This window comes from Gavia stellata, chromosome 30 (assembly GCF_030936135.1).
Source record: "Gavia stellata isolate bGavSte3 chromosome 30, bGavSte3.hap2, whole genome shotgun sequence".
In the NCBI taxonomy this organism is placed as follows: Eukaryota; Metazoa; Chordata; class Aves; order Gaviiformes; family Gaviidae; genus Gavia; species Gavia stellata.
Window position 1 is genome coordinate 4,979,427 of NC_082623.1, and position 23,707 is coordinate 5,003,133.

Here is a 23,707-nt window from a genome sequence, read left to right on the forward strand (position 1 = left end):
TAAATTTATGAGGAACCTGATTCCCCTGGTGACCGGGTGGCTCCTCTTTTGCTCTGACGCAGCAGCAGTGCCTTGGAGAAGAGGATGTCCCCGGAGACCCCTGCAGATCCCCAGCAGGGGAAATTCGGGTCAGGATGCTGCCAGCCCCAAAGAGCAGGAGCTATGGGGCTGGGGGGCCATCCTGTGTGTCATCCAGCCCTCTCAGCCTGCTCTCTCCCCTTCCCCGCAGGGCTCTGCCATCCCTTGCAGCACAAGGTAAAATGAACAAGATGAAAAACTTCAAGCGGAGATTTTCACTCTCGGTTCCTCGGACGGAGACCATCGAGGAGTCACTGACGGAGTTCACGGAGCAGTTCAACCAGCTCAACAACCGGAGGAATGAAGGTAAGGAGCCCTCGGGCCCCTGCCGTGGTGCTGGGGCTGGTCGGGAGCATCTGGGATCAGCACTGCCAGCAAGCATCTCCACTTCAGCCCCCCCGGCCTTCCTCTGGGTGTGTTGACGTGTGGAAAGTTACAGCCCCTTTGTCTGTGTTGCTTTCCCCATCTATCTGGCAGGATTAATAACACCTTGTCATTAAATCTGACCTGAAGAGAGATTTATACTTGCATAAGAAAAGCCTTATAGGAGGGAAAGGTATTTGCACAAAATGGAGAGGAATGACATGTCTGTGGTAGAGAGTGTGAAAGCGTGGGATCTCCTCCTGCCTGCCCAAAAGTGACAGTGCTCTTTGAGCCCTCTCTCCAGGGCTACTGGCTGACTCTTCCGCCAAGCCAAAGGCGCTGCTCTCTCTGTTCAGGGGAGCGCCTGGGGCTCGCTGAACCATCCTTTGCTCCTGGACCCACAGCCTTCTCCTGGGGTGCAGTTTTCAAGGTCCCAGAGAGCAGGGAGGTTTAGGGTTAACACCTCCACGAGCTGAACGGGGCACATCCCTTCTGCAAACAGAGCAGCCGCCTCACTGCAGGCTGGGGCAGGCTCCGCTGTCTCTGGCTATGGGCATATCAAGGGAGAGGCAATGCTTGAGGCATAAACTGGGGGCAGATCACGCCAAGGCAGCCGTGCATGGACAAGCAGGCAGAGCTGCTGACAAGCAGGCATTTGGAAACCTGATAGAGTTAGGCTTGATTCATCCAGGGGTAAATTCGCTGCTGCGGGTGTAAGGCTGAACCGCTCCTGGCAATCACGTCATGCATTTGCTGCTGCCTCCTACCAAAACAACTCGCTTTGCCACAGGCCAACTTGTTCATGTGTCGGTGCCCTCAACTCTGCTCAGGTCACGTTCAAGCTTTTTTTCCCCTCACCCTGCAGCCACAATTGCTAGAAACTTTTGCTGCAAGCAGGGGCTGAGGCTGTGATGTAATTGCCTGGCACTCGCATCTGCCCCAGCAGGGAGGGATCGTCTCTCTGCCAGCTAACCTGCTTGAAAGAAGAGATGCAGTAACCTAATTTAGAGCTGGCTTTCCTCACTGCTGCAGCTCCTGATGCTCTTCTTATCCCTCCAGACACCCAGGCTGCCCTGAACAGCATCCCTTCACTGCCTCCTTCCCTGCTCCCCCTGCACACACCTCCTCTCACACCTTAGCAAGCAGCATGGGCTGTAATTAGACTTGAGCCCTTAATTAGATGTGCAGAAGCTGTGGGGATAAAATGGTGGAAGGCTAAGAAAGTCCTGGGCAGTGACAGCTGCTGCTGCTGTTGCCTGCCTTGGAGGACCTCTGCTCTGGGATGTCTGAGCCTGGGCTCGTTATCTCTGCCATGCAAACTGAGGCTTTGTCGGAGAGGCGATTTCCCTGTTCTTCTGCTTTAATGAAGCTTCGATCACGGTTCTTCCTTTGCCCTCGAATGGCAAACCAGTGCATGCAGCATCTGCCTATCCCCCCCAACCCGGCTTTTGGTCTTGCTCCTGAGGTAGCCAGGAAAGAATAAGAGCAAAGTCAGAGCAGACTGAGCCTGGAGCCAGGACTGAGGGTGTTCCCGACCCCGTGGGTAGAAGCTGGACCAGTACTACACTGTGACATGGTATGATTAGGAGATCCTCCTGCCTGAACCCGGGAGTGCATCAGGGGCTCGGGGTCTGCCAGCACCACACTGTGGGGTACAGCTCCTCATGTGCTGCTACGGGACGCCCCAGTGCCAACCCCCGCCGGTCGATACCTCCCTCCCCGCGTGGATGTGGCATGTCCTGTCCCCCTGCCGCAGCTTTCCATCCTTGGTTCCCCCTGCATGGTTCCCAGTTTGCATCCAAGCCCTCTCCCACGCAGCACAGGCAAAATGCGCTTCCCCCGCCGTACCCACCACCCTGAGCCTGCTCCCTCCTGCCTGAGATCTCTTGATTAAGTTTCCCTTGGGGATTGTAAACAACCCTGAGAAGTCACCTCCACAGTGCCCTTAATCTCTGTCTCCTGCAGGCTCTGGCTGTTGTTTATGAAGAGCCCTGACAGCCACATTTGTCTGAGGCATCTCTTCAGCCGTTTAATAATCCCCTCCTGGCTGGGAGCTCTTTGCCCACAGCCCTGTGCCAAGAGGACTTGGAGGGGGCTCAGTAGAGGGAAGGTAGAGGCATCAGTGCTGGGGGGCAGAGCTGGGGGGGGCACGAGCCCCAGCGCCCTGGCGTGAGGAGGCATTCGGGCACGGTGTGGGAGTGTGATGCTTCAGATGTGTAGGGGGACAGGATCATTTTGGTGGTGCTGGAGGAGATGGGAAGGGCGTTTATGTGCAAGCTGCTCTTTTGCAGGGTTTGGTGGTGAGGTTTGGACCTCGTGGGAGCTGCCTGGTCTGGAGAGGGCTCTGACTTCAGGGAAGCAGCAGTTCTCTCTGAGAAGTTGGTGTCCTCCATTTTACAGATGGAGAAATCAAGGTGCAGAGAGGCAAAACGACTTTGCAACAGTTGTGCAGAAAACTGGAAGCAGAGCTGAGACTAGAGCCATGGCACTCACTCTTGTGCTGCTTCTCTTCTCCATGAAACAGGGAAAAGCTTTGCTTCAGGTTTCACCTTCCTTGCTCAGGATCTCTGAACGTGCCCCTGGAGCTGTCTCTGCCCTCTGCATGGCAGGCAGGCTTGTCTGCAGTGATCTTTTCTCTCCTGGTGAGCGGATGACCCATGACAGTTCAGGCACTGTGATCACTTGCTCCAGAAAAGAGTGCTCATCACAGCAGAGATCAGCACATCATTTTTTCTTTCATCACCTCACACAGCTCCTCAGGGAATTGCTTGCAGTTTTTATTTTCCCTCCAGCATCAGAAATCACAGGTTATCAGCATTCACAGGTCATGGCAGTCTGCAAATCCTACACCTTGGTGGCTGTGAGTGCCTCTGCCTGTCCTTGGGGAGGAGGGTGATGCAGAGGCCAGAAGACCTTCTCATGAGATGCTTCAAGAGCATGTGCAGAGCTGTTCTGACTCTGGCAACGGGACAAGGAAGGCCTTCTCGTGGGTAGAAACCTGCCTTGTCTGTTGGTGATGTGGTGGGAAATCCCCAGCTCTGTCCTTTCCATCCTGTAATTCTCATGACCTTACCCACAGAGGCTGATAAAATGAGGCCTGAGAGACGCAGAGCTGGCAAATGGAAAAGCAAACAGCTTTCCAGCCTGGACATATCCTGTCCTGGGCAATGTGACCTTGATGGAGTTTGACAATGCAGAGAGGCAAAGGGGGTGCCTGTGGTCAGAGCCAAACTTGCTCACAGCCTACCTTGGGGTGTCCGATGCCCCTCCACCCTGCCGTGCATCCCTCCCTGGGACAGCACAGCCTTTCCTTGGCCTTGGCAGCTGCTCAGCTGCAGAGACGGAGGTGGAAGAAAGCCCCTGGGTTAAGGAGAGCCCAGGCTGGGCGCTGTGCAGTATCTGATATCCTTGACAAAGGCCAGCATCATCTCCATCTCTGTCTCCACATACTCGGAGATAGATAACCTTCTCCATGGCTGCTGCAGCCTCACATTTAAGGGGCTCTTTCCTTTTTTCCCAGGCTTCCCCAGTCACACATTCCTCTCCGTACTCCAGATTTTCAGAGGTATCAGGTCTTGGTGGCTCCCATTTGCTTTGATAAAAGCTGGTGGCATCCAGCAATAGCTCATACCTATGCGAAGGCTTTGCCCCAAAACAGCTACTGCCTGGTCTGTCCTCTGAGGCCAAATAAGGTCTCAGTGTTCAGGCTGCAAAGCCTGCATAACTCCTAGTTCGCAATGGCATAAATCAGAGTCAAATCTGGCCTCTGGAGTGCAAGGCCACAAAGAAGTGATGATGAGGGGGAGGAAGGAGGATGAATAATCCAAGATCTGAGTGCAGCCCTGCCTCGTGAGTGTAACAGAGCTTTGAGAGGAGAGTTCACACTTAGCAAAGTAATTAAAAGTTATAAGTCAGGCAAGCAGTGAAGGATTCTGGCCCCTTTCCTTGGGAGATCAAAGCTTGTTTTGGCAGAGGCAGTGTTTAAATATATTTATAAAAAAAGGCGGGAGGCTCGTCAAAGGCAGCCGCTGTGTCTGCGGTCTCGCTTTAATTTGCTTTGATATCCCATGCAGCCTCATTATTTGCAGAGTGTCAGGGCTCACCGTCATCCACATGAAATGCTGAGCAGAATCAAACAGGCCCTCACGTTTGCACACCCACAGCTTCACGTCTCCTCCTGCAAGCAACCAGCAAGGTCCTCCAAGTCCAGGGGCAACCCCAGCCCTGCGAGAGCATCTCTGTGGGGCTGGGTAACCCCGGGTGCTGTGGGCACCTCGCAGTGACGCAGGATGGACTGGGCTGGCACATCCCGCCTGCCCTCTCTGGCCCCAGGGCAGCCAAACCACCATTCCACTCATCTCTGCAAGTCTTCTGTGTATTTTTACGTGCTTTTCCCGCTCTGTGGTAGTTCACATCTTTTGCATATCCCATTCCTCTTTGCATGCGCTAGAATGCCCAGGTGGTCATCTTACCTCTGGCTTTACATCTGTCTGATGCTCTTGTAGATGAGGATAGATTGACACTAACTTATGTGGTGGGCTGCTGGTTCAGAGAGAGTGCCGCTGGTTTGCAGCTTTCGGGGACAGGCTGCATCTTTTACCAAGACTTTGGGCTTGTTTACCTGTGGGAACCAGCACAAATTCACACAAACTTGTCATTTAAAGTGGATTAGTTGAACTCCTTTCAGTCAGATTTTAAATGGCCTTTGTTTTTTTTCAGATAATTTGCTTAGGAAGTGAGCAAGTTAAAAAGATTTGATTCAGTTTAATTGATCCACGTTAATTTTATACCTGTAGTTAATTCAGGGTAAGTTTCCTAACTGTTCCTGCACAGATGGCCAGAAGGGGACGGGGACCAGAGTCCTGCAGAGGCCCTGGGAGAAGGGGTGACTCTGTGCCTCATTCTTGCCTGTCTGCCCAAAAACTCCTGGCACTGTTTCACATGCTCCTGAGCCCAGTGGCATGAGCTGAACCCATTCTTAGGTGCGGGCTGTCTATCGAGGACACCCTGCATCCCTTAGCTCGCAGGTCCCCTGGTCCCCCAGTGATCATGGCACGAAACCACATCTTTTCCCAGGTCACTTGCCTGCCACCTCTCATCCATCAGATAAGCAAACTGCAGCCAGGTCCCAGCCCTGCTCACCACCCCGTGAAAGCCAGCCCTCCCTCTCCAGTCTTTAGCAATGAGATCATCGCTGGCTGCCTGAGCACATTGGGATCGGTGCACTGAAATCTGCGTTAGGCATAGCAGGGGATTGTCTCTATGCAGCTCAGAGAAAGGGCTTGGCAAGGCGCAGCACTCGGTGGCTCAGCCTGGGACATTGCAGGTCCTCCCTGGGGAGTTTCCCTATTGCAGTGTTCCTCCTTGCTCTGGGGAAGCACTGCAGGGTGCCTGGATGCATGGAGGACACCGGTGCTTTGTGGCAGGGCCCTTGGGCCCTGGAGGCCTTGCTAACTGGGAGGGTAGCTGCAGAGTTTAGATGAGAAGGGAGAGAGCTGTATGGCCACCAGGAAGGGGACAAAACTGTTATCCCTGCTTGGCCCCGCACCTTTTCAGAGGGAGATGCATCCCTGTCTTGGGAGGTGGTGCTCCTCCATCCCAGCACACCCAGTTAGCGCTGTCTCCTCCATCCCAGCACACCCAGTTAGCACTGCCTCCTCCTGAACGGCCCCTTGGAAACAGCATCCATGTGAATCGGGGGAATCCACTTTCCGGGGTCCAGGCGACCTGCATTGAACTCGCCAGTGTTCTGCTGTGCCACTGTCTGAGTCTCTGCAGGCCAGAATATTCCTACCAACCAGCTGTTAATTACAGAGTGAGGAGGTTTAAGTGCAAGCCTCAAACTGGAGACCAGAGGGAGCTCAATGGCTTGTTTTGTTCTGATTTCTTGCTCCTTTCAGGGTTTCTTGGGTTTGGTGAGGCTTCACACCTGGAGTCCCAAGAGAAGAGTTATTTTTCTGAGCTGCTTTGGTTTTCAAGAGAGCTTTTGTGCTTCTCGGGACTGTGTGGCTGGCTAAGTGCAGCAGGTCGGGGCAGGAAAGCCTGGAGTGTTTTGTTTTGCAATAAGTGACTCTGCAGCCTTTAATCCCAAACACCTTCTGAGAAACAGTCACATCCTTGGAGGAAGGTACCCTGATGTCTGTTAGTTTTGGTGGTTCCTGAGGCAGATTAGGTGTGTGTGCTTGTACCTCTGCAGAGGCAGGGCTCTCTTTCTGTTTTGCTTTTGTACAGACCTAGCACAGAGGGATCCAAAGTCGCGGTCAGGCACCTAGGTGTTCCTAAAGTGCAAATCATGTTTTGTCTAATGTGACGTTAGTGAAGATAAGGCTAGGAAGTTAAGATGAATACTCACCCATGCAAAACGGTGTGGTGCTGCTGCAGAGGGGTGAGCTGCTGGGCAATGCTGCCTGGGGGGTTGAGCGCTGGATTGGGACATGGGAGATCTGGGTGGCCTTGGGTGTGAAGCAGTTCCCCTCTCTCCATCCCCCTCCCCATCTGTCAAAAGAGACCTTCATTGCAGGGGGCTGCATGAAGGTGCTTTGGGGGTGCTGCTGAGCAGAGCTGTATGGGTGGCGATGCGCCAGGAGTCTGGAGCAAAAAGCAGGTATTCATTCTGCCTCCTGGATGTAGAGAAGGAAGAAGACTTTGTCATGGCCCCAGGGCATCTCTGGACCTCCCTGCCCTGCTCTCACTCTCTTTTCTCCAAAACAAGTGCCTTGGGCCTTGGCACTTCTACTGCCACTCCAGCAGCTCGCTCTCCTTTCTCTTTATCCATAGACCTGGCTCAAGGGCACCTGCAGCTGGGACACCTGGGCAGGGACTTTCGAGGAGACACCAGCCCCATCTCCCCCTCTGAGGTGGAAGGCCAGTCGCCGATGGCTGTGCGCTACCGCAACAACAACCAGCGCCGCTTCTCCATGGAGGCAAGTACTGCTGCAGGCTGGAGCGGGCTGAAGGGACACGGCAAGTTCTGGTTGTCACCTGCCTGCTGGCTGGAAGAGCCAGTGTTTGACTTGTGGGGACCTGGCAGTCTCAGACACGAGCCCTGACATCCTCTTGGGTGCACTCAGCATGACTCCCATGGTACCTGACAAAGCCCAGTGCATGTCCTTGGGTGCACACATGCAGACACACCTTCCCTTTTCCTTTGACTAAGGGTCCCACAGATGCTGTCCTCATTGCTTCACCATTAATACCAGCTCTGGTTAGAGAGCACTTCCCCTTGAATGTCTTTGTACAGTCTTCCTTTCATCGGATGCATTCATCACCCGCTCTTCTGGCCCTCTCTGCAGGATGTCAACAAGCGTCTCTCCCTGCCCATGGACATCCGCCTGCCCCCCGAGTTCTTGCAGAAGCTGCAGATGGAGAGCCCGGAGTTCCCCAAGCCCCTCAGCAGGATGTCCCGACGGGCTTCCCTCGTAAGTCTCACCATCCAGAGCGAGCAGAGCCGGGCACAGCTTCTCACTTCATGCATCAAGTCCCAGCCAGGAGTTGCGTGTGCTGATTGCCACCTACAGCAGTCATGCCCTGCTGTGCAAGCTCCCTTGTAACCCCTGTGTGTCATTGAGATATGCACACACACATCCCTGCCCATGCAAATCCCTTTCTGCACACCCCCAGCAGCACACATTCCCCCCACCATGCACATATGCGTTTCTTCCCCGTGTCACTCCTACATGCACATCTGCATACTGCTGTGTAAATCCCCAAGCCTGCACATTCCTTCACTCACCTCTGCACGTACCTGACTTTCTTCTTGGCCTGGCTCCTTCCAGATGGGAGGAGGTGGAAGGCCTCCTGCAGTTTAGCAAGTGCTGGAGCCTCTGCTTTAGCAAGTGCTGGAGCCTCTGCTAGTTGAAATGCAAATGCTGATAAATAATGAATTAGCCTTTGCGTTACTGTTGGCATTTCAGTTTCTTTACTGCAGAGCATCAGCTGGCATTTCAATTTCTTTACTGCAGAGCATCAGCGTATGTAGGAACAAAAACCCGGTGCCCTGTTTACAAATGTGCAAGCATGTGTCCTGCTACCCAGGAGTGCTCAGTGCTTTACAGATACAACAGCGAGGTCTCGGCAGGCATCTTCAGATCTGGCATGCCTGTTCATGGGGAGGGAGGAGGACAGGAGAGCTTGCATTTACCTGCCTGTTCTGTCTAATCAATAAAATAGACACAGCCAGAGCAACGTGCCATTAATATTCATGGTCCCCGCCATGAATAAGGCACGCTTCTGCAAAACTTGCAGTATGGCTCTGGGGGTTGTACAGCACCTCGCATTGCAGCAGCCACCTCATGTCCCTGCTCAGGACACAGCTGTTCCCAGAGTACGCAGAGGGTTTGGGGAATCCAAAATGGAGTAAAAAAACCACTGTGTTCCCCTGGGATTTGCCGGTCCAAATCCAGCCTGCGTGAGCAAGAAAGCAGCTTCCCCGCTGCCTGTGGCAGCTTGTGAGAGGTTGGTGGTCTGGTCAGTGCCTGTTGCAAGGAAAACCTTTCCCATGGGGCAGATCTGGTGAGCAGGGGAGGCTGCAAGAGCACCCCAGACCTGGGGCTGCTGCTTCTCCAGGCAGGACCCCGGGCACAGCACTGGGGGCTCCTTCAGTGCCTCCCCCAGGGGACCCTTTCCCTGCACAGCCCTCCTCTCTGCCTGCTGATTGACAGCTGTCCATCCAGCTCCATCTGCTGATGGCGAGCGGCATGGCATCAGCCCTTGGCTCAGGAGAGGGGGCAGCGCTGCTGGGTTGGGGGGCTTTTAACTGGGCTGCAGTCAGAGCTGGGAGAACGACGCTGGTTTATTAAGCTTAAGGAGCAATGATTCGCCCTGAGCCTTGGGCCCTGTTGTGCTGGGAACCATCCCCTGCCCTGGCACAGATAATCCAGACTAACCGAGGAGCTGTCTCTGTCCCCACAGAAAACCGCAGTTGCAGGGGTCTGCTAGGAGTGACACCTAAATCTGTGGCCTTGCACTGGTTGCCCTTCTTTCACTGGGTACACAGGAACAGGTCTCAGCAATATGTTAGAGAGTTACTGTTCCAAATGGGAAAATGTCCCTTTCACGCTTGATTTGAACAGCACACAGAGAAATGAATGGAGAACAGCACACAGAGAAATGAACGGAGTCACAGTAAAGACCAGGACGTAGGAAAGCACTCAAGAAAAGGCTGGGCATCGGCAGTAGGATCCCACGAGCCTTCTCCGACAAAAAGGGCATCGGCTTTTTGACTCGGCTGCTGCTGGTGTTGTGTCAGGGTGGTGTGTGTGAGGAGAGGGGAATCGCAGGGGTGGCAGCGGGAAGGGGCAGTTGTGCAGGCTGCAGCCACCCTGGGGTACGGGGTGCGGGTGCCATCCCTTTCGCTTAAGCAGCCAGTCGGTTGTGAAGGTTTTGTGATTGAGTCGCCTGCACTCCTTCTCCAGGAAAGTAGATCAGCTTTGCTGCTGCGTGCAGACACCTGCCCTGATTGATCTGCCCCCAGAGCTGTTACTGTCCAGTGTCCTTGACCTTCCCCCCTGGAGGTGAAGCCATCCCTGGATGAGATCTCCCCCAGTGATGTTTTCCTTTCTCTCTTACAGTCAGATATCGGGTTCGGGAAACTGGAAACTTATGTTAAACTGGATAAACTGGGAGAGGTGAGTAGACTATGAAACCCCTGTAAGGGTTTAAATTGTTGGAAGGGCAGCTTGAAGTGCAGAGGGCAGACTGTAGCCAATTGTGTTCAATATCTAGCAATTTTTAGACCAAGTCTTTCTGTGGACTTCAGACTTGGCCCTTTAGCTTCACATTATCCTTCCTGTGAACATTACGGAGTATATCAGCATTGCACCACTCTGATAAATGGTCTGCATGGCTTGTATTTTCTCTCTCCCCAAAGGGCACTTACGCCACTGTCTTCAAGGGACGCAGCAAGCTGACCGAAAACCTCGTTGCCCTGAAAGAAATCCGTCTGGAGCATGAGGAAGGGGCACCTTGCACAGCCATACGGGAAGGTGAGGGCAGGAGGGGCTTTTCCCCGTCACAGCCCCTCATGAGCAATGCCAGGTCACAGGCGGATTTGGGACGGGTGGCGCGGGTGGATGTTTATAACTGTGTTCCACCATTGCGATGCCGTGCAATGTTCAGGTCCTGCTGCCCCAACCTGGCATGTCCTCTCCTTGCAGTGTCGCTGCTGAAGAACCTGAAACATGCCAACATCGTGACCCTGCATGACATCATCCACACAGAGCGCTCCCTCACCCTCGTCTTCGAGTACCTGGTGGGTCTGGGGGGGCTTTCTGCAGAAACGGGGGGACGGCTGCCTTTCTGCAGGCGGGTGATGGGGGCCGAGGGAAGGGGAGGCTGACGCGTGCTTCCCGTTGCAGGACAACGACCTCAAACAGTACCTCGATAACTGTGGGAACCTGATGAGTGTGCACAACGTGAAGGTGAGATGGTGCTGCCTGGGACCCTGTACCCCTGATGCTCCCGGAATACGGGTAGCTCACCCTGAGTGCAGTCCAGGGTGTTGCAGGGCTGGGTGAGGCCCCTTCTCTCTTCAGTTCAGCCTTCTTACTCTTCTTTGACATTTTTCAGCCTAATCTGCTGCTCCACAAGCTTTTCTCAAGTCACTGCCACCCTAAATAAAATCACTGTGCATGCAGACTTTGTTCAGCCCCTTTTCTGGATTGCTGGTGATGGGTCTGAACACTTGTCTACAGTGTGTCACACCCCAGGCCAGCTTCGAGGGGTCTTCCCTGGCCATGAGTTTGAGAGCCCTTAAGACAGACTCATTTTTGGTGCCCATGTCCCAGTGCTAAATGCCAGCCCCTTCTCCTCCCTACAGATCTTCATGTTCCAGCTGCTGCGTGGTCTGGCTTACTGTCACGGGAGAAAGATCCTGCACCGAGACCTCAAACCCCAGAACCTGCTCATCAACGAGAGAGGAGAGCTCAAGCTGGCAGACTTCGGTAGGTGGACTTCTCTGGGGAAGGTGCAGCTCTGGAAGAAGGTGCAGCTAGGTGCAGCTCCTTGATGCCCATCCCTTTCGTTCTCAGGACTAGCCAGAGCCAAATCAGTCCCTACGAAAACGTATTCCAATGAAGTGGTCACACTGTGGTACCGGCCCCCTGACGTCCTGCTAGGATCTACCGAATATTCCACACCCATTGACATGTGGTGAGCCATGGCTCCAAACCGAGCTTCCCGGGCTCTCCAAGACGGTGGGTTGGGCATTTCCATCCATCTGCCAGTGCAGCACCATGCATGCCCACAGTGTTGGTTACACCAGAGGGTGGTGGGCTCTCCCAAAGGCCATCTTGTATTCCATGTCCCCTGGGGCTCAGGGTTTTCGGAACACACTGTCCACATCAGGGTTGAGTGGTTACCTGTAGCAGAGAAGGGACACAGCTCCTGGAGCTCATTTCCCTCTCCAGGAACCTCAGCCCTGGCCAAGGGGTGGTGGGGCATCCACAGGGCTTCTCCCTCACTAATCCCGGGGCTTCTTCTGCTGCTCCAGGGGTGTTGGGTGCATCCACTACGAGATGGTCACCGGACGGCCCATGTTCCCCGGCTCCACGGTGAAAGAAGAGCTGCATTTGATTTTCAGGCTGCTGGGTGAGTCTTCTGCTGTCTCCCAAATCCCCACGCGAGGGCAGTGGCTGACTGCAGGAGCCGTGACAAGGCGCAGCCTCGGGAGTCTGGAGCGAGCCCGCTGGCAAAGCCCTGCAGTGGCGTGGGCAGGCGTGGGCAGGCGTGGGCAGAAGCTGCCCGCAGCCCCTCTCCAGGCTCGCAGTCAGCAGAGGTGTGAGGGCGAGAGGCTCCTCACCAGCTGCCCTGTGGGATGCACGGGCGAGTCCCAGCCTGCTGCGGAAATTCGTGCCCTCTATCCTGGGCAGGACACTGGCACTCGCGTGCGTCAGGCTGTTCTCCCTGCACCAAACGAGCATGACAGGTTTCCCTCTCTCCCCCTCCCAGGAACCCCAACAGAAGACACCTGGCCTGGAATAACATCCAACGAGGAGTTTAAGGCTTACAATTTCACGCAGTACCGAGCCCAGCCGTTAATAAATCACGCCCCAAGGTACCTCCTTGAACAGGGACACATAAGGCATGGTGGGCTTGTGCTGGTCCTAAATGGGAGCCTGGGGAGACCAGTTTCATTTCCTCCTTGTGGTGCAGGCAGCTTCTGAATGCAGCTGTGCACTGGAGGTCCCAGCTGCCACTTGTCCCTTGCATTGACAATTGCAATGTCTCCTGGGTGCAATAATGCTTCATTTTTTATTTCCTCCTTCTCTTAGGCTGGACTCAGAAGGCATTGACTTGCTGATGAACCTCCTTCTGGTGAGTGGTAGAGCAGTCCAGGTGGATGGCAAAGGGATTTGCTGAAGCGAAGGTACTCTGGTTGCCCTCACACTGATTTTGGAGCCAGGCAGGAGAGGAGCTGTGACTGTAGCATAAGCCATGGCCCTAGAGCTATGGCCTTGTAGATGCTATCCCAAACCACCTCCCATTAAGGACAGTGAACCATCCTTCACCCTGTGTCCTCTCACACACAAGTGAGAGGACACAAACCTGATGATCCATAAGGTACGACATGGCTGGTGCACTCCTGTGGTCGCACAGTGTGTGCTGTCCCTTGTGCACATGCAAATTGCACTGGTAATTGTCTGCGCACCCCCATGGTGTGCACAGTGTTTGGACATGCTGTCACCCACGCAGCATATGAAATTGCTCGGGCACTTACATGTGCATAGGTGACAGATGCGCGCACACCCTGTACAGGACCTCTGTGCCACCTTGCACATGCAGACTGCGTGTAATTGTCTTTCTTTGGGGCTTTGTGCAGTACGAAGCCAAAGGCCGGATTTCGGCGGAGGCAGCCCTGCGGCACGCTTACTTCAAGAGCCTGGGAGAGCGGGTGCATCTCCTGCCTGACAGTAAGTGCACGCTGTCCTCTTGCCTGGGGGATGTGGAGCAAAGAGCTGTGCAGCCCGAGGGTGGTGGTTTGCAGCCAGGTCTCTTGGATGCCTCTTGTCTTGGCTCACTCAGAGGTGCTCCTGCAGCAGGGTGGGGTGGGAGCTTGGTGGCTGCAAGAGCAAGAAACCATTTGGGTAGGACAATGTTGAGTAAGAGTAGGAGTGCGAGAGAAAAGCTCTGATGAGGTGCAGTGCTGCACTTGGACACCTCTGTCCCTCCTGGCTGCAGGTTTGCAGACCGCTGCTGGCTCAGCCAGCTGGGCTGACCCCTCTCTCTCTGCCCCCTCTGCCTAGACATCTCCATCTTCTCCCTGAAGGAGATCCAGCTTCAAAAGGACCCTGGCTACAGAGGCTCAGCCTTTCAGCAGTCAGGTAGGACTGGGGAAAATCACGTTGACCTCTCCCAGATGGTGCCACGGACTGCACTGGCACTGGGGTTACTCCCAGTGGGTCCTGCATACGAAAAAGCCAAACCTGATCCCTGCTCCCTGCTTTAGTCCACCAATTACCTCTGGGACATCCTTGCTTGTCACCTACTGTGGTGCCAAAGTCACATCTGGGTGCCCTGAGGTGCAGCTCCCTCCTCTGTGAATGCCGTGGGCTTGTAACCTCCTAACCCAGAGCACCGCAGGGCTCAGCTTCTCTGCAAAGTGCTGCTCGCCATCTGACCTCTCTGACCCATCTCTCCCTCTCTTCCTCAGCCCGAGGGAAGAACAGGAGGCAGAGTATATTTTAAACTTGGATCTCGTGTTCCCCTTGTCACCATGGAGATCAAAGCACTGAGAAAGGAGACGGCAACACGCTCCCACATGACCCACCGCAGAATTATCGACTCGAGCAGGACGATGCTGAGGCGCCCTTGGCCGCAGGCTCTCCCCTGACTGTCCCCACAACCACAGCCCCTGGTAGCTGCTGTTGATCGACCTGTGGCCTTTTTCTCCTCTTATTTTCATGTTGCCCCCATCAGATGTGAGCTGCAACCCTCTGTGCTGGTGCTGTAGTGAGGAGCTGCCCTGGGCATTGCCCGGAGCGCAGGATCGTGTGCTGCCCCAGGGAACCACTCACTGCCCTCGGGGCTGAGCCGGGCACGGGGAAGTTTTGTGAGCAGAGGGTGGTATCTCCAAAGCTGGGCTGTGGATCGTAGCGTTTGGCCCAGGCAGGCATTTCTGAAAACGTACCTTTGCTCAGACAACCTGCTCTGCACCCCCTATTTCTTGGGGAGACACTTTGCAGCCATGTTACAAGTCGGGGGTATGACCCAGCCTGGCACTGGAGAGACTGCACCTGAAGCACAAAAACCAGGATGGCCCTCCCTTATTTGCCCTTGCCTCTGCCTACATAACCCCTTTTTCTCTTCCCGTCTTTGGTACCTGAATCCTGACAAGGATGGAGCACCTGGGAGGAGGGGGCTTCCCATCGCTTCCCTCAGCATCTCTCCCTCCTTGCCACCATTGCGTTTCCAAATTCAGTCGGCTGGCTGCTCCCCAGGGATGTCCTGAGCTTAGAGCAAGGGCTGGCTCAGCCCTCCCGGGGTGCAGGTACCTGCTGGTAGAGCTGAGCAGAAGCAGGGCCAGATGAGCATCAGCTCCCTGCTGCCTCCCATCACTGCGCCAAGCCCTTCGGCCAGCCTTTCCCAGGCACCAATGGAGCGGCCCCTTTCTCATCGCCGAGCCTGCTGCCTCCCCCCAGCCCGTGACCTCTTTGCCGTCGTCAGAAGGGGCAGGATGCGGTTCCCAGCCAGCGTCTCAGGAGCGCATCTCTCCCCGTCCCGTCGCTAAGCCCCACGTGAGTGGCAGAGCCCGAGCCGTGTTGCCGTGTTGCACACACCCACCTCAGTGCATTTCTACCCAGAGGAAGGGGGAGAGGTGCCAAACCTCCCACAGCTCAGCTGTGGGGACCAGAAATAGACCCGGAGAGAAGCAAATCATCCCTCAAACCTCGTCGCCTGGCCTCTACATTTGTAGCCAATGCCAGATCATACCAGCCCTGACTCAGATCGATGCTGTGGGACTGAGGTGCGTGCTTAGATCTGAGCGTGCTTTGCTGGCCGAGGACTGCTCCTGGTGCGTTTTCCCCTGAGTACACTTCAGGAATGTGCCAAATCCATCCTGAGCGAAGAGGCCCGGCTGCAGCTCTCCCCCACAGCCTGCAAACAGCCTGAAACGTCTTCAAGTGTGTGAGCGTTGCAAGAAGTCTCTCTACTGTATAATATTCACATCCTTTTCTTGGCTGTCCAGGATGACTAGTCCTCTCGCCCACCAATCCTCCAGCCCGTGGATGTGGCCAGGAGACTGGACTTGGCAGGCACTGGGACTGGCACCTGGCACTGGGACTGACAGGACATGCTGATGTCTCAGCCCGTCATGCCTCCAGCCTGGGAGGCATTGCTCAGGGGACGGTAACTCTCCATGCCGCTCTTTCCCCATTGAGCCAGGAGTGAGGGCTCTGTTTTCTGCTTTGCGGTGCAGCATTTCTTCCATGATCCTCGGAAAATGCAAAGCGTAAGGATAAACATGGAGACCCTGGAGCTCCCCAGAGCTTCTGGGGCCACTCCTCCCTGTGCCAGTGCTCGATGCGATGTGCCCTCTGAGCTTCCCCCATCAGACCAAAGCTGTTAATTCGGGTTTGTCCTAGACAAGCATCCAGACGTCTGCATTGTTTGAGGTTTGCCCATCCCTGCTCAGTTCCCTTCTTGGTATGTCCAGCATACAGCAGGCTGAATAGTTCATTAATTGTTTCCATTTGATAGGGAAGAGCATGAATAGCCATCAGGCACCAGTGACGCATTTCACCCTGATGCCGGGGTAGTGTTTTGCCTGGTTTCCTACACCCGGCTCCTGCTGCGTGGGGCTTTTCAGTAGGGAGGTTCACAAAGGGAGGTGTTGGCTGGACTAAGTCAGAACTCTCACACTGTCATCTTTTCTTTCAGAAAGGCATTTTATACAGGAATTTCCTTGGCATGGCAGGGATTTGTGGTGCAGACTTGCACTTCCCAGGGCAGCCAGCTCCCATCAGGAATTAGCAGCTCAGCAGGCAGGCCAGCTCATGGACCCAGCGTCTCCTGTGCCCCTGCGGCAGCACCTTCAGGTACATGGGACAAAGAGTGCTGGCATGCCTGGGGGGCCAGAGCCCACGCTGTGGTCTGTGAGCACAAATCGGACCGAGGCAGAGGAACCCCCTCCACCTGCTCTTGGGAAGCCCATTCAGGACATGTTTGACATGTCTTTGTGCAGTTTTCTTGCTTGGCGTTACTGTCCCCATGCACTGAGATTGCCTTGGGCATAAAGCGCTTTGGGCAGAGGGTGCCCAGCTGAGTTGTACCGCTTTCACGCCGGCGGGACGGAGGCAGACCACACCAGACCGCCAGATCGGTGTGGTGCCAGCTCTCCCCCCATAAGAGAGGTATTCCTGCTGAAGGGCAAGGTCACCTACGGAAATCGCTGGGGTGAAAGGTTGGGGAAAAGACCTAGCAGTGACTGTGTAGATGGGACTGCTTTACCCGGGATCAGATAGCAAAGACAAAGGGCCTGTTAGCTGCTGTTTATTCTTTTGTAGCCTTTGCCTTTCCTCCTACAAATCCTCCCTAAAGGAGACACTGCTATTTATTAGCCCTGTGCTCTACTAACAGCCCAAATTTAAGATAACCGCTTTTGTTCCACCACATTTAGTGGATATTTGATTCCTATTCAGGAGGGCGATAGTGTGTGTAAATATTTGGTGCCCCGCTAAGCAAGGTTTGATTTATAAGCTCCTGTCGCTGCTGCACTTGCACGTGTCAGCTGGCAGAGCCCCGAGCGTCTGGTCTCCCACGGCACGCTGCCCGCCAAAGCCTTCCCGGCCACGAAGAAAAGGAGCTGCAGGTTGGCAGCGATTAGAGCCGGGAGCCAAATCCCCCTTCTCCATCTCCTGGCTAGTCCCGCTGAGGACCACAAGGTCCGGCTGGGTTTATGAGGACAGGGATCCCTTGGGTGCTCTGGTTTACAGAAGCCCCGAGCAGAGCGGTGCCCCGCTGCTCCCTGCCTGCAAGGGGAGGAAATCTGCAGCCGGGCTCCCGCTGCCGATGGCATCGCTCTCTGCCTGCTCCGGCAGCTCGTCCCCGGGCAGGCTTTCCCCAGCTTTTGGAGCGCCAGCCAGCTCCCAAGTTGGATTTTTAAAGTAGCGCTAATGAAAATGCTGGGAATATCTGTGGCTGTCCGGCATTTTTTTCATTTTGTGGGTTCTCCCATCCACCGCTTTGCGGAGTAGCTGGCACTCCTCGCAGATGGGGAGTTTTGACAAAAGGAAACTGTTGCTTTGTCTTCCAGACGTTTTTCTTGCAATTTTTTTTTTACCACTTCTAGTGGAAAATGGAGTTTTGGCTGTGCCCTCAGGAATTCTTTCGTCTCTCCAGCTGATAGCTAGTTAAAGAAATGTAAGTAAATAATGTGTAAGTCAAGGTCCATGTTACGGGACAGCAATAAAACTTACAGGCAGAGCTATTTAATTTCACCCTCTCCATGGACACATGCACACGCCTTTCCTGGCCCAACCCATTGCCAGATCTATGTTAAGATTTTAAATAACAAAATTACATTGTATCTTGGAGACTAAGGACAAAATAAGTGGGTTTTTTTCCTCTCCCTCACACATGATGAAAAAAAATAAAAATTAGAAGGCCATTGTCCCAAGCTTTTCAAATGCTTTGTTTGGTTTTTTCCTATGACTTATCTTCAGTCAGAAATTAGGCTAACATAAAATGGGAGTCCAGAGCTCCCAGGAGCAGGCTAGGAACAGGCAGGTGGGAAAACATTAGAGAAAGAGTGTAACCCGCTAGAGTGAGTAACGTAAAAGGTTTATTGTGTGTGTCCCAGGGCACGGGGAAGGGACCGGACCCGGGGGTGGGCGCCTGCCTGGCCTTACGTGGGCAAACTCTGCTTTCACCAGCGTAAATCTGGCGTCTTGCAGCCACGCAATCCCCGGTTTGCACGGAGCCAGCGATGGCTGAGTGGGTCCTGCGAGGGCCGTCGGGTCTTGATCCTGAAACGCCTGAGGTTAAAAGTGAGGTGATCTCACCTGCCAAAAGCTGGGGATCTCTGCCTGACTGTGCTGCTCCAGCCGTGCCGCACCGCTGTCCTGTCTCTGTATGCTCGAGTCTTCCAAGAGAAGCATTTGGATGTCCCCTTCGCACTCCCCACTAGTGATGTCTGGGCACAAACACTATGAAACCCGCTTTCTGGTTTCTTCATTGCCTTCTTTCATCCTCAGCGTCATGCTTGTCCTACAGCAGGAAAAATAGATCCAGGCAGCCAGGATACACATACTGTGAATGTTCTCTGATGTGATTCATTTGCAGAATACCAATAATATATTTAACTAGTGTTGTACAAACAAAAGATGCATTTTAAAAGAAATGATTTTAAAGATTTATTCCAAAAGAAGCAATGATTTTTTTATAGAAAGTTTTTCTGGAATAAATGGAAAGGTACAAAAAAAAAGAAAAAAAAAAAGAATAAAATATTGTATCCATCTATTGAATCTTATGTCGGAATGTTTTATAAGAATATTTCAATTTTTGTATTTCAGATGTGACATGGACTGTTCTGTGGATGTGCTCATTTTATTGCTAAGGCTTATATTACAGTAGTATTGTGAACGCTCCAAAGCCAAGATTGGACAATAAACTTTATTGAATACAGGATAGTTTTGTACAGGATATAATTTTTCTCTTTTCTTTCTTTTTTTTTTTTGGTAGGAGAAGGACCCGCTTTGTTTTTGAATTTCAGCTAGGTAGCACTGACGTCTCAGGCGCGCAGGTCCTTTGGCAGGCTCCCGAGCGGTGAGTTGCTCCGTGGTGGGCGTGCAGGGGAGGCAGGCTGCCGGACCGCGGCAGAGAGCGTGCCATGCCATGCCGTGCCGTGCAGTGCCATCTTTATGCCTTCCCGCGAAGCCGTTCCCCACAGCTGCTTTCTGTGCAGCTCCAGGACGCCTTTCGTTTTCACTCCTGCTACCAGGGCATTTTTCAGCTGGCTGTACTAAACTCCCAGACACAGACTTAGTGCGAAAGGAGTTTCCCACTACCTGACCTTGAAACACGAGACCTGAAAAACTTGATTGCAATAGGAAAATGTTTCTGTGGTCCCTTGCGTGGATCTTAAGGCCCTAAACAAATATTGCCATAAGCCTATCAGGCAAATACAGCACAGAGCTGACATGCCCAGCCCATGGTTGCAAAGCAACTGAAGGGCAGAGCTGGGGAAAGGACATGGGAGCCCCGTTTCCCAGAGCTCTAGCAGCTAAAAATCTCCCCGAGATCAGAGCTATTCAGCACGGCAATCCCCTTTACATATTCCTGCTCTCTGGCCCATCAGTGCTGAAGAGAAGCTACAGCCACCCGGGTCCGGGGGACCTGGGAAGAGCCAGAGATGGAGTACGAGGGGACCTGTGGGATCTTCGGGGCCAGACCCGTGGTGTGAGCCCGCGGACGATGGGCGGCTGGTTTAGGGAGGGGGGCAATGCCCTTCTTCCCCTCCCCGGGCTGCAGCTCCAGCCAGCACCCAGCCCGCCTGAGTCACGTTCAGGCACTGACGTGGGCAGATCCCCAGTAACAAGCTGTTTGCCAAACCAGTTCCTCCATCTGCCGCTCTCATTCCTCCAGTCTCGCAGCAGCAGTAGCTGTCGGCGCTGGTCCGGGGGAATGCCACCGAGCAGTCCCAGCCCGCATCCTCCGCCCGCGGACCCGACCAGCATCTGGATGTTCCCGGCAGCCCAAATAGCCGTACCCTCCCCGCTCCGTGTCCCTTAGGGGGGCCCTCCTGCCTCACAAGGGTGCTCAAGCCAGGTCACCCATCGCTCCCCCGGTCTCTCAGCATATCTGCAAAGTGGGGACGATGCCTGCTGCCCTCAATGAGATTATTTGTGTGTCATTAAATTGCAGGTGCATTTCGGGAGGCTCAGCCTGGTCGTTTCATTGCAGCCTGCCCTCCTCTGCCGCAGTTTTAGTGCAGTAAAGGAGGAAACACATTGATTCCAGCTAAATTGGAGTGGGTGTGTGAATTATTTCAGCTGGATGTAGAAAAACATGTAGGTGAGCACTTCCTCCTTTTAGACAAGTGTTACAGGATCTGTAATAACTGGGTCAGGATCTCAGGCTAATGTTTGACCTAGAAGTGGAGGCAAGCTTTCCAAATCACACGGTGTCTTTTGAAACTCTTGACCCCAAAATACATGAGGTGAACACCTCTTTCGTGTGCTGCCGTTCGGGCTGCCCAGCCCATTTGTGCTGGGTTGCTGAGCATCTTACATGCAGCCTAGAATAATTCAACCCATTGTATGGAGAGTTTACCCTGTGTTGTAGCAAGCATCACGTCTTTTCTCAGTAAGGTTCAGTGATTCAGGGTGGTTGTTTTCTTACCTGCTCAAGATTGCTTAGTGGTTCGTTTTTTGGGCTGAGTTACAGCTGTTGGAAGGCATCGGTGCTCCCGTCTCCAAATGCGCGTGCAACTCTTTGGCCCATCACACCGGCACGCGTGGTTGCCGGGATAACATGTTGGAGTTTCTGAGGGTGTCAGCCCAGGTTTGCCCTTTGTGGTCTCATGGCAAAAGGGGGACAGGGCGAAAACTGTTCGACAGTATCTCAGCCCCAGGCCCTTGGCCACAGCTGCCAACCCAAACACTGGTGAAAGCCTTGAAGGAGCCTGTCCCCGGGCGCCTGCTGTCCCAAGCCCTCCCGTGGGCACTCAGCTGGCTCTGCCCCAAGGAAACCTTTAGGAAACCTATTCCTAGAATTGAATTTCCCCACTGTGTTGAGACTGGGCTAAGAGAAGTGATGCCAGCATCACAACAGCAAATCTGAACAAAATCTGGCTTCTGGGTTGAAGGTCTATGGAGTAGTCACTGCAAAGCAGGACCGGTCATGTTAAAGAAGTAATTGGTTGAAAAGACTAACCGATATAATGTGAAAAAAACCTGCTGTGCCTCTTGCTGCCTGAGGAAGAACATGCGAGGGCACAGCGAGCAAAAGGAAGGTGTTTCTCCAATGTTTGCAGGATCTTTTTGAGCAGCAATGGCGCGCACCGACTGATGCTGCTGTCTGTAATTGTGCTGCTCTGCTGTTCCTTCATTCATGATTTCACTTTGCAGTATGCAGCAAGCGCAAAAATGTGGGTGTTTAATTCATTGCAAGTACAACATTTATTTCAGTTTGGAAAACAGCCTAAAGTGCCTCCTCATGAAGCTAATTCTGGTATTGCATATAGTCATAGCCCTGTGGCTTGCATTTTTATGAGCTGCCTCTGAGGATCTGGGTTTCAGTATGTGGAGCCAGAAAGGATCTGTGTGTTCTTATGCTGACTAACCCACCTACGCTTTGTTTCTTATTTGCAAGCATATCTTGCATGATTTGTGTTATCCCTGATGAAATGGCCTGGTATTCCTGGAAGCAAGTGTACTGGCATTTAGGCCATTGCTTAGCAAAGCGGGGTCAGCTGTTGTAGCTGGAGTGGGGGTTGTACTAACATTTGTAACCTCTGGTGCCTGGGTGCTGCCTTTTTGTCTCGAAGTAGGTGCAGTGAACGTGCAAAGGTGGGGAAAGCATTGCTCGGTCATTTTACAGTTGGGGAAGTCAAGACCCAGAGAGCTGATGCTGTTGAGTGATGGCGATGCAGTAGTGGAAGCCAGGAGTAGAGTGCAGGTCTCCTGACTCCCTGTCCGGTAAAGGGAGAAACAAGATCAAGACTGAGATCAAGAATGTGGTTCAGGGAAACCACGGGTAAAACCCCGTCAGCCCTTTTCTTGGGGTGTGACACCCGGTATGTGGAAGATACTGATCTGCTCTTTCATCAGGTAACTCCAGCTCCGTGCAGAAGGAGATGTATGGACAAAGCAGGGCAGGAGATGACCTTCCCAGCAGTGTTTTGATGGAGAGATCTTTATTGTCACAATCCTTCCTCCCCTGTGCTGTTTTGTCCCCACTTACGGATGGGGAAAGAGAAGCTGAGGAAGTCTGCAGCAGTGTGGCCTTTCAAAGCCAGTTACTGCCTGGCAGGGGGAGCCTGAGGCTGTGGCTCACGGGCCTGTGCATCAGCCTCCCCCTCCCTCCATCCTGCCATCCAGGCGATTAAAGAAGATGGTTTATCATGTAATGATAAAAACCAATTTCCGGCCACGCTGTCGACTCACTCCGTGTCCGTAAGCAGCGCGCTTCATTCCTTTCTGGCCCTCAGTTTCCCCATCAGTAAACCAGGATAACAACGTTGCTCCATCCCTCCAGGCAGCTGAGCTGTTTCTTTGATTGCTTAATGGTTTCAGGTGCAGCTGCATGACAGCCACAGGAGTTCTCCCTTCAGGGCAATCAGGGGTTTATTGCCCACCTGTTCTCTGCTGCTGCTCATAGTCATTTTGTTCAGTTTGCTGGTGGAAGAGGGCATGATCCTGCTCTCCTTGCTCTGGGGAAGGCTCCCGCAGACATCCCAGTCAGGGAAGAACAAGGACTCGGATGCAATTTGGATTAGCTAAACATTAAGCCATGTCCAGGTGGAAATGAGCACCTAGGAGCCCCGGAGCAGCATTCCTGAGGCACGGGTCACCGGATGCGTGAGTACATGTGCGGGTTCGCTGGCACGGGAAGGGACCTGCTGTGCAGCCCTGGAGCCAGCTCTCTGTCGTGGCCGAGCTCCATCGATTCTGGTTTGCCTGGAAAGAGCGTTCTAAAAATTGCTAGTCTTTCCTAGCTAAAGTAGGTGAAATATTTATAAATCCATCCTCTAGAGGAGACCTTTTGCGTCAGCATCAACCGCTCTGGCTTTAAAACACGCACCCCCCCGGGCCATCTTGTGCTTCTCACCCAGAGAAGGGGCAACTTGAATTGCGTTCGTCTGGAACGGGCGCACCGATTTGCGGGTACGGAGACCGCAGAGACGGTCAGCAGCAGAGAAAGGGGATTTCTGGGCTTCCCTGCTTGGCTGTGCTCTCTGGTGCATCGCGTTTGCTGCTGCGGCCGTAGTTTGGTGTCCTTCGTGCCGTGAGGCGCTGCCCCACTTTCGGCAGGATGATGCCCACCCCGCGGGGGTGCGGGGGGGCGCTCCTTTCGGCCCCCGGAGGGATGCGCTGAAGCGCGCTCCGCCGGGGCGGCGGCGGGGGATGGCGCGGGGCTCCGCCCCGGCCCCGCGCAGCCCCGGCCCCGGGAGGCGGCGGCGGCCCCCGGCCCCGGAGGCGGAGCCAGCGCCCGGCGCGGCGCCGCGGGCTCCGGAGCCACATCCTGCAAAGGAGGAGCGGGGCGGCAGCGGGGCCGGGGCAGCGAGCGGGGCCGGGCGGCGCGGGAGCCGCATCGCCGTGGCCGCCCC

At 54.1% G+C, this 23,707-nt stretch overlaps 1 protein-coding gene across 2 annotated transcripts; it reads left to right on the top strand.

Annotated features, from left to right (window-relative positions):
* Positions 1 to 245: 245 nt before the first annotated feature.
* Positions 246 to 14,187, top strand: CDK18 (cyclin dependent kinase 18). Of its 2 annotated transcripts, none has more exons than XM_059831048.1 (15): positions 246 to 384; positions 7,219 to 7,364; positions 7,734 to 7,859; positions 10,011 to 10,067; positions 10,310 to 10,424; positions 10,596 to 10,690; positions 10,797 to 10,859; positions 11,258 to 11,381; positions 11,469 to 11,589; positions 11,930 to 12,027; positions 12,388 to 12,493; positions 12,711 to 12,753; positions 13,259 to 13,349; positions 13,683 to 13,760; positions 14,090 to 14,187. In XM_059831048.1, exons 1-15 carry the CDS (start codon positions 261 to 263, stop codon positions 14,122 to 14,124), a joined length of 1,422 nt encoding a protein of 473 aa, XP_059687031.1. In that variant the 5' UTR covers positions 246 to 260; the 3' UTR covers positions 14,125 to 14,187. The 2 variants fall into 2 exon arrangements, with proteins under 2 accessions (XP_059687031.1, XP_009812246.1); XM_009813944.2 differs by having other exon boundaries at positions 7,231 to 7,364.
* The last annotated feature ends 9,520 nt before the right edge of the window (positions 14,188 to 23,707 follow it).

Excerpts from the sequence above, each read along its gene's own strand:
- CDK18 (XM_059831048.1), top strand. The coding sequence starts at position 261 with ATGAACAAGATGAAAAACTTCAAGCGGAGATTTTCACTCTCGGTTCCT. Across the intron at positions 7,365-7,733 it reads AGCGCCGCTTCTCCATGGAG|GATGTCAACAAGCGTCTCTC; the intron begins GCAAGTACTGCT and ends CCCTCTCTGCAG. Across the intron at positions 12,494-12,710 it reads TTAATAAATCACGCCCCAAG|GCTGGACTCAGAAGGCATTG; the intron begins GTACCTCCTTGA and ends TCCTTCTCTTAG.